General features: G+C 36.7%; 1 protein-coding gene across 1 annotated transcript; it reads right to left on the bottom strand.

Moving 5' to 3' along the window:
* Positions 1-3646: 3646 nt before the first annotated feature.
* LOC123313963 lies at positions 3647-4417 on the bottom strand. Its single transcript, XM_044899098.1, has one exon. It carries the CDS (start codon positions 4415-4417, stop codon positions 3647-3649), a length of 771 nt encoding a protein of 256 aa, XP_044755033.1.
* Between the last annotated feature and the right edge of the window lie 7953 nt (positions 4418-12370).

The raw sequence follows: 12370 nt of genomic DNA, 5'->3' as shown, positions 1-12370 counted from the left end.
CTTGAAAAGATGGTTCCAAATTCGAAATAAAAGGCAAATCGACTATATATCGACCATCAACATCCCGAGTGGTAGTTTTCGAGAAGATATCTTCGCAGAGCTGATCATCTTCAGAAATGACATTATGTTCAGGTATTTGTTCCAACTCCCAAAATTTCTTTAACGTATTTTTCAATGATTCTACTTCAGTTGGACATGAAACCAAAAATGATGTTAAACCAGCACTATCAACAAAAGAACTTTCTGAACCGATTCGTCCAGTCAAAACCCAACCGAATAATGTATTGATAGCTATAAGTTCTCCAATATTATTTTCAACTTTACCTGGAATCAACATCTGAGCAAAGATATCCGCAGAAATGAGCATATCAATCGAACGCGAACTATGAAATCTGGGATCAGCCAATTTCAGAGAAGTTATATGAGGCCAATTAAACGAAGTTATCTTGAAATTTGGCATATCCGAACATATTTTTGGTAAAACAAAGACATCAACTTTTAATTCTTGCTCGGTGTCATAACATGAACTAATCGTACAAGTTGAAGATCCCTTGGGTACAACAGGAGAGCTACCAATTCCACGAATCGAAGTTGTCAAGGGAAAATATCTCAAACCTAACTTATTCAAACATTTTGATGTTATGAAACAAGCCTGACCTCCATTATCAAGCAATGCACGAATTTTTTGTTTATCACTAAATGCGTCTTTTACCAAAATTTCTGCTGTCGAAAGCAAAACAAACGATTCTGACGATTCAATAGGAGAAATTTGCAGAGAAACTGCCTGATTTAAACTAGTTTGAGACTTATTATCAAATATAGCCTCAGAACTATCCGAATTATTTTTATGAATCAAAGAACCTGAAGCTGAAGTGCTCGGTTTATTTTCCAATGATCGATTAAATTCAACCCGCTCAAAATGTAGAAATGAATGATGTCTACTACTTCCACAACGTCCGCATGACGATTTACTCGGACAACTATTACAACGATGAGAAGATTGCAAACATTTTAAACACAACTGATGATTTTTAGCTAACAAAAATCTATCATATGGAGGGCGATTCTGAAAAATAGAGCAATTCAGGTTCACGTGGTTCGATGATTTACAAAAAACACATGTTAATTTTTCAACAGAATTTGCATCAGTTAAGAATGAAACCCGCGAACTATTATTTCTAACAACTTTAGGAGTACAAGCCGAAGAATTATTCCTCTGAACTTGAAACTTATCATTCGATGATTCGACTGCCTCTAAGGCTTTACAATGATATGACAAAAATGCTATTAAGTCGGTATATTGAGGTAATTCTTCCTTACTGCGATCTAATTCGAATTAAGTTCTTGTTTTGAAATCGATTGTCGAAAGCGGATAAATTTTCAGAAAATACATTTAACAATTTCCTCAATGAAATAACATTCTCCTTTTCTAATTTTGGAAAACGAAAAATTTCGTTCCAATACGAAACTGCTAAAGGCCTCCTGTTATTATAACGCTTAAGTAAACTACCGAAAGCGATCGGATAATTGTCCCCTGACAAAGGTATTCCTTTAACTATTTCCAGAGCATCATTGGATGTACTACTCAAATTACTGTACTGAAATTTTTCAATGTTGCTCAACGACAAATTTTTATCAACCAATGATACGAACAAATCACGAAAATTAGGCCATTCTTTCAAAACACCTCCAAAAGTGGGTAGTGAAATCTTGGGTAATCTAACGTGCGATACTGTAGGTGGAGCAGTCCCCGTTTCACTGTTTCGATTTACCTTTTCAACCAAATTATAAAAGATGGATTAACAGTGAAATATTGTTTATCTACTAAAGAACGAATATCTTCCTGTGTTTGAAGAACTTCTTCACCCTCATTTGCCCTCGCATTAACAATCTTGAAATGGCTAGCTTCAAATTGTTATAAATTGACTCTAACCTATTCATTCGCATCTTCAGCTCCGAAATCAAAGCGGGATCGCCCTGAGCATTCTGCGCTACCTCGAGGATTTCTGAAATACGATTGGAAGCGGTCTTACGATTGGCATAAGGAATAGCTAACGCAGACGCGTCAGATGGCATCCTGAATAATTTTCCGAAACAGGAAAATGCAAACTAATTGAACAAAATTTGGCAACAACGCTGAAACAAATGCCGATGATTTATTTCAATATTCAAGATAAACGATGGAACACTTATCGTGAAAACGAAATATGAACGTTTTTTCGTCCGTTCGAAGATGTATGCACATATGCAGCTGTAGTCACTTTATCTGATATCAACGTTATCGAGTTTAATTTTCAAACGATTTTTGAGAATAAATAAATAAATATATATATATATATATTTGGAGTAAGATCACAGTCGTACTAATTTGTATTGAGAAAATAAGGGAATTCGACTGAAAGAAAGCTAGGCACAGAATAAAGAGATAAACATAAAAATCTTTCAGTCGAATTCCCTTATTTTCTCAATACAAATTAGTACGACTGTGATCTTACTCCAAACATCTAAATAATGGGATTTTTTGATACCATCACTACACTACATGGCAGAGAAACAACGAACAAAATGAAGAAGTGGTCATCCAACAACAAAAAATTAGCATCCATGATAAATAGAAGAATCTTTCTCCTGGAATGCAAGAGGAAACATTTAACGCCCAATCACATAAAACACAACCTTAAGAATGTTCTGAGATTATTTGAAGCAGATTGTAATAGCAGATATAACAAACAAGTAGAAAAGTTAAACAACGACTTTTCGATGACAATTATTAGACTCCTAAGTATTTGAAAGATGTCACCTGCTCCAATCTTACTCCTTCTATCTGTACGTCAACGATTTCCTGAGAGTTGCTCACCACCATAATTTTCGTTTTTTCCTTGTTCATTTCCATTCCGAATTCCTTCAACACCGTATTCCAGATGTCCATATTTGTCTGTAGATCTCTCTCACTCTCAGCAACGATAACAATATCGTCCACGAAGGCACATTCTGATATTACCACTCTCTTTAAGTTTCTGTACCCGACTTGAAATTTCTTCGATCTTCTTGTGCACTCCTTCAGAATCTCATCCATAAATATTGTGAACAGCACAGGGCTCAAACTACCTCCTTGTCTTAAACCTATTTTTGTACTGAATTCTCCAGATGTTCGGTTGTGGCTGATAATTCTATTCCTGTTCAAATCATACACATTCTTAACAAGTCTTATAATTTTCTTGTTCATTCCCCTCTCTTCCAGAATTTTCCATAGTTTCCTTCTTTCAACTCTGTCAAAAGCCTTCACCAAATCCACAAAACCCATGTATATCCTACCATCTTTTTGTTTCGCCCTCTCAATCAGTATTTTCAACGTGAATATGTGGTCTTGTATACTTCTTCCCTTTCTGAAGCCGCTTTGCGTTTCCTCTAGATTTGTTTCAATCTTCTCTCTTATTTTTCCATCCAGTATTCTCTCAAAAACTTTCATAGCTGAGCTCAACAGAGTGATACCCCTATAGTTGTTACATTCTTGCACATCCCCCTTCTTGTGTACTGGTACTATCAAAGATGTTTGCCAATCCAGTGGTATTACTTCTTCTGTCCATGCCCTCTGAACAATTTCCAATAGCATTTCGGTTCCTTTTTCTCCTAGGTATTTCAACATTTATGCTGTTATTCTGTCACATCCTGCTGCTTTGCCATTTTTTAGGGTATTTATCGCTTTCTTCAGTTCTTCCATTGATATGCCTTCCTCTTCCTCACTTAATTCTTGTGTTTCCCCAATTTCCTGTTCTACATCCCTCTCAAATCCCTCCTCATTCAGTAGGTCGTCAAAATATCCTCTCCACCTTTCCATTATTGCAGTATCTTCCTTCAGCAGGTTTCCATCTTTATCCTTTATCAACACATTATCATTCCTTGGTGTCTTTCTCGCATTTTTAAGAACTCTATAGAACAGCTTTTGATTACTCTTATGGTCTTTCTCCATTTTTTCCCCAAATTCTTCCCATTTCTTCCTCTTCTCCCTTTGAATCAACTCCTTTACTACTTTTCTTTGTTGTTTGTATTGCCCATATTTTTCCACTGTTTTATGACTCAGGTATTGCTTCCATTTATCCTTTTTAATCTTCACCTGATATTTTATCTCGCTTGTCCACCATGATGTTTGTTTTCTCTTATTCGTCTTCTTATAACTTCCACATACATTACGTGTAGTTTCGGTAACTATGCTCTTGAAACTCCCCCATATGCTCTCCAATGTTCTGTGCGTCCTTGACACATTTTCCCTTTCGAATCTCTTTTCAGTTTCATACCTATATTTATCGGCAATTTCTCTACTAGCTAGCTTGTAAGACCTAAGGCATTCATAGGATTCTTCTCTTTTACACTTTACTTCTTCTTCCATCTTTTCCTTCCTCAGCTTAGATACCAGCATATAGTGATCGCATCCGATTTCTGGGCCCCTTCTTACTTAAGTGTCTAGTATCATATATCTTCTCTCCTTTTGTATCAGGATGTAATCTATAATTGATTTTTCCCCTCGACTTTTGACCTCTCTCGTATACTTATGTATGTCCTCATGTTGAAAAAATGTATTAGTAACAACAAAATCATTCAGTAGACAAAAATCGAGCATTCTCTCACCATTGTAGTTTCTAGTTTCTTCCCCGTGTGGTCCCATCACTGATTTATAAATTTCATCTTTTCTTCCCACTCTGCTGTTGAAATCGCCCATTATGATAATCGTTCCTCTTGCTGTTTCAGTGACTTCAGTTAGGTCTTCCCAGAATTTATCTTTATTTGGTGTACTATCGTCTTCATTGGGTCCATACACTATTATGAACGTTTTTGTCTCTTCCTTATTTCCCATTTATATCGATAATATTCGCTCTGTCCAACCTTCCCATCTATTCAGTTGCCAGCAAATGTCTCTCCTTATCATACATCCCACGCCTGCTCTGGCTCTCATGTTCTCAGGAACTCCACTGTAGATTAGCAGATGCTCACCCTCCATCTTTATTTCTCCTCTACCCTTCTTTTTCGTTTCCGTTATCGCCAATATATCCAATTTCGTCTCCTCGAATTCCCTCACCAGCTCATTCTCCTTATCTCGAATACTCCTGACATTCCACGTTGCAATCCTCGAACTCAACAATTTTTCTCTCTTAGATCCTGTGTCTTTATCGTTTCGTAGTCCTTTCTCCTGCTTATTCGTCATATTTTTTCCCATCTCGATAGTTTCCGCTTCTATCAGTTTTTTGGAGGTATTTTCTCTATTCTTTCCATCTCCTCATTCCAAAAATAGCGTTCACCATCGATAAATAGTTTTTGGAAACCCTCTCTCACATCTTTACCTTTTGCTCTTTCCTCCCTTGCGATACCTCTCAATTTTGCCTGTTTTTTTCTTTGTGTTTTGGTCAGATCATCATTAATATATATCCTACCTATTTTACAGTCTTTCAACTTGCTCTTACTTTTCATCACTTTCATTTTCTCGAATTTATCCTCCAGCTAAATTACGCACATATTGGGTCCTATTTTGTTGATATTTTTTGGTTCAATCTCCAGATCCATATTCCCCTTGAAAAATTCCTTAATTTCACCCTTCATCGATTTCTGCTCTGTATTTACCAGCTTCAACCCACTCACCACCACGTTGTTTCTTCGTTTTTCGTTCGCCATATTGTCGAGCCTGGTTTTTATGTTTTTAACTTCAATCTTTAACATTTGATTTTTCCCTCTTGATTTTCTCATTTTCTTCCTTCATGCGCTTCATTTCTTCTTGATACTCCCTCTGATTCGTTTTGATCTCCTTTATGTCATTCATCAATACTTCCATCATCATCATTAACCTATCCATCTTTTCATCACTAGGTTTGCTTTTTTGCGGCGTCCTAGTCAGTTTTTTGCCTCTTCTAAATGGATCATCATCATCGGTTGTTCTCTTTCTTTTTCCATCGTCACTCGTATATTCTTCTTCGCTTTTCGTCTGACTCATCATGAATTCTCAACGGTGCCTGAAACCGGTCCTGTGTGCTATTCGAATATTTCAATCACCGTTTCCTTATCGACAACGATAATATTTATGCGACAGCTGGTTGTATTTCGCTAACGGCGATTTCAGTTTATTATTCCACAAAATCTAATATATTTTGGATTACAAGTTCTTCAATTTTCCTATGTTTTTCCTGTAACTTAGCCTGATCTAATTCACCTACTTTGCAGTATCCACTGCAATAGTTTTAATCGATTTCACGCTCGTAATTGCCGTTTGAATCGGTTTTAATCACGGAGCACTTTTTATAACACCTTGTCTCACTGAAGTTCGTTAATCAAATGAAAATAAACTGATCGAAATCGAATGAATTTGACAAAATATAATGAAATGAAAATCAATTTTTCTCAAAAACGAATCAGGCGCCGAATGGATCAATGTTTAAGCGCGACAAAAGAGCAAGTGGACTGTATGAAATTCGAACAATAATAACAAATCAAACGATCAAAAAGTAACACCAGAACGATAATCTGACTCACCTTTTTTCTCTTTCGACCATAAAACTTCACCGAATGTGAACGACACTCTCCAAAAATGTCACGAAAATCTACCGTCGACGACGATGCGAAAAATCTCCTCTCTTCTCGATCTTCGGGGAAATATCTCTTCCCTCGAAATTCCGGTGTTTCCAGCATTACACATTGTGGTGCAAACAAGGGAAAACAAACAAAATATTTTGACATTGGTCTATTCGTTCCGAAATACACAAACCAAAAAATATGCGAAACCCTAACACATTGGAATATCTTCATCTTGTTTTTCACAGTGCAGCGCTAACGACGGCTAAAACCATAGGGGCAAAAATTCGCCGAACGAACTACGATGGTCCAAAATTACACAAATAACACGCGCCAGCATGGCAGAAACATCTTCAACAAAAAACGGAAAACAAGGGCAACTGCACCGTGATCATGAGAAAGTCTGAGTACATTTGCAAAACTGAAGACTTCCTAAATTCAACATATTTCGACACAACCCCCAGAGATCTCACACCCGGTTTTCTTAAGAAGGTAAATTCTACCATCAAACAAAATAAAGATATTTTGCAACTTTTCAATTTTAGAATAGATTGGCTTGTCTCGTCTGTACCGGTCACTCCTCTGTTATATAGTTTGCCAAAGATCCACAAACCAGGCATACCCGTTCGCCCAATCGTTTCCTTTGTTGGCACCCCTGCCCACGGCTTGTCTTCCCTCCTCCGTGATGTTTTTCAACGCCATTCAGATAACAGATCAGAATTCTCTATCAAAAATTCTTCAGAACTGGTGCATCAAATCAAAGACCTCAAATTTCCCGAGGGAGCAACCAAGGTCTCCTTCAATACAGCTAACTTATTCCCTTCTACTCCACCGGTTGAAGCCGCTGAATTAATCAACCAACTTTTGGCCTTTTCCGATCTTAGCGACGATGTTGTGTCTTCTCTCTCAGCTTTACTAGGAGTTTGCCTAGAGCAGAACTTTTCCAAATTTAAAAACCGATTTTACATTCATACAAACGGCCTAAGTATGGGATCTCCCCTGGCGCCATTGCTTGCAGAGTGTTTTTTTAAATATCTTGAAAATAAACCCAAGGACACTTGTTCAAAAAACACATTCTTTTTTGGAGATGCTATGTGGACGACATTTTTTGCCTCTTTCTGGGAGATCAATCTGACCTCGATATGTTCCTAGATTTCATTAACACACTGCATCCTAGAATCACCTTCAACGTTGAAGCACAGACAAATGGAACCCTTCCGTTTCTAGACTTGCTTTTGCGCTCGAGAGATGATAAGATCGAATTCTCTATCTACAGGAAGCCCACAACAACTGATCATGTGATCCCTTTCTCATCAAATCATCCACTCCAGTTCAAGCTTGCTGCCTTCCGTTCCTTCTTCTATAGACCGTTGAAAACTCCATTGTCCGGTGAAGATTACGAAACGGAATACAACATTATACTACAAATAGCACACAACAATGGCTTCCCTATGAACTTGGTCCAGAACACTTTTCGCAGGATTTCCCATAAGATCATGATTAGACATAACACCCATTTAACCCCTATATCAGATGAAAACATTATTTTCAAGAGCATCCCTTATGTTCCTTGGGTTTCTGAGAGAATCCAAAAATACTCAAAATAGTTCAACATTCAGATATCCTTCAAAGTTGAGACCTCCCTTGAAGCAATCCTCCCCAGAGGTAAAGATAGGGTCGACCCGGTCGAGAGAATGGGATTCTATCGGCTGGAATGTTCTTTCGGTAGAGTCTACATAGGCCGATCCTTTAGAAGCATCAAAACAAGGATCGATGAACACTGCAGAGCCATTAGGACCAACAACCCCAACAAGTCCACTTTCGCGGAGCACATCCTCTCGAACTCCGGCCACGTTCCTTCGTTGGAGCCCTGCATCCTGTCTCTACCTCGAAATAGAAGTTTATGCGACTCATTGGAGAAGATACATATCACAAAGGCAAAACACAACACCCCCAACTAAACTTCTGAACACCCAGCAAGAGTTCCCTGAACTGCTTATTTGTCCGCATTTGCTCGGCTTTCTCTCATCGCGATGACTCCGATTCCATTCTTCCCCCTTTTCTCCCAATTCTGATATTTCACACAACCCGATATTCGCCACTCAACAGAAACTCAGTCATTTCTGTGTTTTTCTGTGGTTTCTGCGCTTCTTTCTGCTATTTCTGTTTGCCTTTGTTGATCCCTGATTTCTTGACAGATAATTTCGGTTATAATTTTAAACATATAAGTTATTTTCCTTAAATTTACAATTCGACTCTCAATATTTGTTGATTTACTGTTTTGTCTTTGTACTGTTGTTTTCTCTTTCCATGTACAGGGTGGGCAAATTTCGATGTTTTAGCACTACAGTTTTTAAACCAAAGGAGATACACAAAATCTGATACCCCATTCTCGTTCTCTTTTTCTGAGAAAATAACAATAGTAGTAGTCACTTTTGGCCACTTTGAAAAATGGCGATATTGAAATAAATTTATATTTCCGCTAATACTAATGATGGAGCTCTGAAATTGAACCATTATACAGGCACTTTTTTACGTAGAATCCAGTGGTGTGCTCGCCTTTTTAGCAGGATTTTCAATTACGAAGCTATGACCCGAAGTTATGTTTTTTTGAATGGGAACACTAGATTTCTGTGCAATTTTTCGAAAGCTTAATTTTTACTGATTTCAAAAATATATAACATCATATGGTTTGTAACAATATAAATAGTAGAAAATGGTCAAAAATACTTTTTTCCAGTATTTCTATGGTTTCAACTTTTGACGAGCACAGAGAAATAGAATTTCCTATATCAAAAGCAGTCTCCTTCCGGCAATGTCATTCTTTCTATGCTTTTTACCAATTTTCACAAAATTTGAATCAAGATATAGTACATAAATTTTCATAATAATGAAAAAACTTATAGAAGGTGGCACTGGTAATCATACGATGCTATATTTTTCTATGCTCATAAAAAGTTGAAACCATAGAAATATTGAGAAAAAAGGTTTTTGACCATTTTCTATTATTTATGTTGATACAAACCATATGATGTTATATATTTTTGAAATCAGTGAAAATTAAGCTTTCAAAAAATTGCACATAAAACTAGTGTTCCTATTTGAAAAAACATAACTTTGGGTCATATCTTAATTAAAAATGCTGCAAAAAAGGCGAGCACGCCACTGGATTCTACGTAAAAAAGTGCCTGTATAATGTTTCAATTTCAGAGCTCTATCGTCAGTATTAGTGGAGATATAAATTCATTTCAATATCGCCATTTTTCCAATTTTTGCTTATAACTCGAGAACAAAAAAAAGTGGCCAAAAATGACTACTACTATTGTTAGTTTCTCAGAAAAAGAGAACGAGAATGGGGTATCAGATTTTGTGTATCTCCTCTGGTTTAAAAACTGTAGTGCTTAAACATCGAAATTTGTCCACCCTGTACTTTTCTGTTGCTGTCTTTTATTTTATTACTGTTTTCATACATCTTTGTATTTGACCGCAGATGCCTGAAGATGGCCCTAATTTTGTAAGGGCCGAAACATATGCAGCAATTTTTAATAAAGAATTTGGAGCAGACACGAAAATTTCGTCTTTTTCATTATCTATCGAACTCCAATGTGAAAAGATCAAATTTAGGAAGATTAACGATGCCACTATTGCTAACTTCAAGGACAAGTTGGCACAAGAACTTTGGAAAGATATTCATAACTCATCAACTCATTGCACTTTGAGTGCAAATAATATGTGGAATATTTTTTCTAGCACCTATAGAGCTCACTTTGAATCTTGTTTTCCAATAGTCCAGTTCTCAGCTCACCATAGGGATTAATACAATTTCAGAAATAATGAAGAAATAGCCAGTTTGAAGTCGTTATTGGATCGTGTATATACTGTGTGTAGTGTGAAGACTAAGTTATTGAACTTTTATAAAAGATTAAAATACATTTACGATCAAACAACTATAAGTCATAAACAAAAATTTTATAGTAACAATATAGCAAAATCTTCGAACAAGTCCAAAACAACGTGGAAAATTGTCAACAACATCACCCGAAGAAAAAAGAAAAACAAAATGAATGTCTCCATAAACGGACATCCCAGGGAAGTAGCCAATAAATTTAATAATTATTTTGTTGAAGTAGCAGGCAACATAACTAGCAGTAATCAGGTTCCGAATGACAAGGATAAAAAGCAGGGCTTCCATAAATCATTCTTTATGTTTGAAATTCAAAAGTCAGAAGTAATCTCTGTAGTAAAGACCATGAAAAACAAAACATCGTTTGGTCATGACCAAATACCGATATCTGTCATAAAAGCATCCATAAATTACATTGTTGGCCCGCTATGCATCATTCTGAATAAGTCTTTTACAACCGGGGAATTTCCTGATGAATTCAAGTTAACAATAGTCAAACCACTGCACAAAAAGGGAGACACACAAGACCTCAAAAATTACATGCCCATTAGCTTATTAACTTCCTTCTCAAGAATATTCGAGAAAATCTTAACGAATCGACTTCTGAAGTACGTGACGAAATACAGTCTTCTCAATCCAAGTCAGCATGGATTTGTTCCAGGTCGAAGTACAGAGACAGCTATTTATGAGCATACACAAACTGTCCTTGAATCCTTGGATCAGGGTGAGATACCAGCAGGATCGTTCCTAGACTTATCGAAAGCTTTCGACTCAGTAGTGCACGAAATTTTATCAGAGAAACTCGAAATTTTGGGAATAAGAGGAGCATAACTCGACCTATTTAAGAGCTATTCACAGGGCAGGAGACAGCAAGTCCTTATCCAAGTGAACGGAGAGATATTTATGTCAGCAGAAAGACCTATATCCTTGGGTATAATTCAAGGCAGTATACTGGACCCACTGTTATTCATTATATACATAAACGACTTCGGTGAAATCCTAACTGATAGAAGAGTGGCACCATTGGACTTTGCAGATGACAAAAACACCATTACGATATCTCGACAATTGTCCAGCCTTGAACCGGATCTTTGTGCTGTTATGGGCAGGGTGAATAGCTGGTGTGGGGACAACTCTCTACTGCTGAATACCAACAAGACCGAATGCATGATTTTCGCCACCGATAGATCCTCACTAATATACTCGGATCATTTCACATTTGACAACCACGTTATTATGGTGTCCAGCTCGGTGCAGTTTATTATTGGAAAGTTGAACTCGGTAATGTATACTTTGAGAGTACTGAGAGATAACGTAGAAAATGGAATACTGAAGATGGTTTACTAATCAAAATTTCAGTCGCTCTTATCATATGATCTAATTTTCTGGGGAAGCAGCTCTTCACTTCAAAGTATCTTTATTGTTCAAAAACTAGCTATAAGAGTCGTTTTCAGGCTTGGATTTAGACAGTCTTGTAGGGGTGTCTTTAGCTCCAATGGAATCTTGAATGTGATTGGCCTTCACATATACAAATGTTTATTTTTCATGCAAAAACATAGGAACTATTTTAATAGATTCAAAAATGTGAATAATACAAGAAGAGTACACCCATATTGCTTTCCTATTCATAGACTGAATATGTATGAAAAAAGTTGCACATACAGCGCTATAACATTCTTCAATATGTTACCAGGATATGTACAAGCACAATTTGATTCTAAAAATTTTAAGAAAGATATTTTTAAGTTGATCATGAATATTGAGCCTTACTCTACTAAGGAATTTGAGCTTGCATGCCGTAACACCAAAATGTAATCTCTGTAGTTCGGGTTCAGTTATACCTTATGTAACTTTGCTCTTTGACTTGTTTCCTTTTCCTTGATCTGTAATCAATGATTTTTGGAAATAAAT

This window comes from Coccinella septempunctata, chromosome 1, assembly GCF_907165205.1.
Source record: "Coccinella septempunctata chromosome 1, icCocSept1.1, whole genome shotgun sequence".
Taxonomy (NCBI): Eukaryota; Metazoa; Arthropoda; class Insecta; order Coleoptera; family Coccinellidae; genus Coccinella; species Coccinella septempunctata.
Note: the sequence above shows the minus strand (reverse complement) of the source record. Positions and strands in the feature narration are given on the sequence as shown.

What these genes read in the sequence shown, in the direction of transcription:
- LOC123313963 (XM_044899098.1), bottom strand. Translation starts at nt 4,417, where the DNA reads ATGCTGGTATCTAAGCTGAGGAAGGAAAAGATGGAAGAAGAAGTAAAG.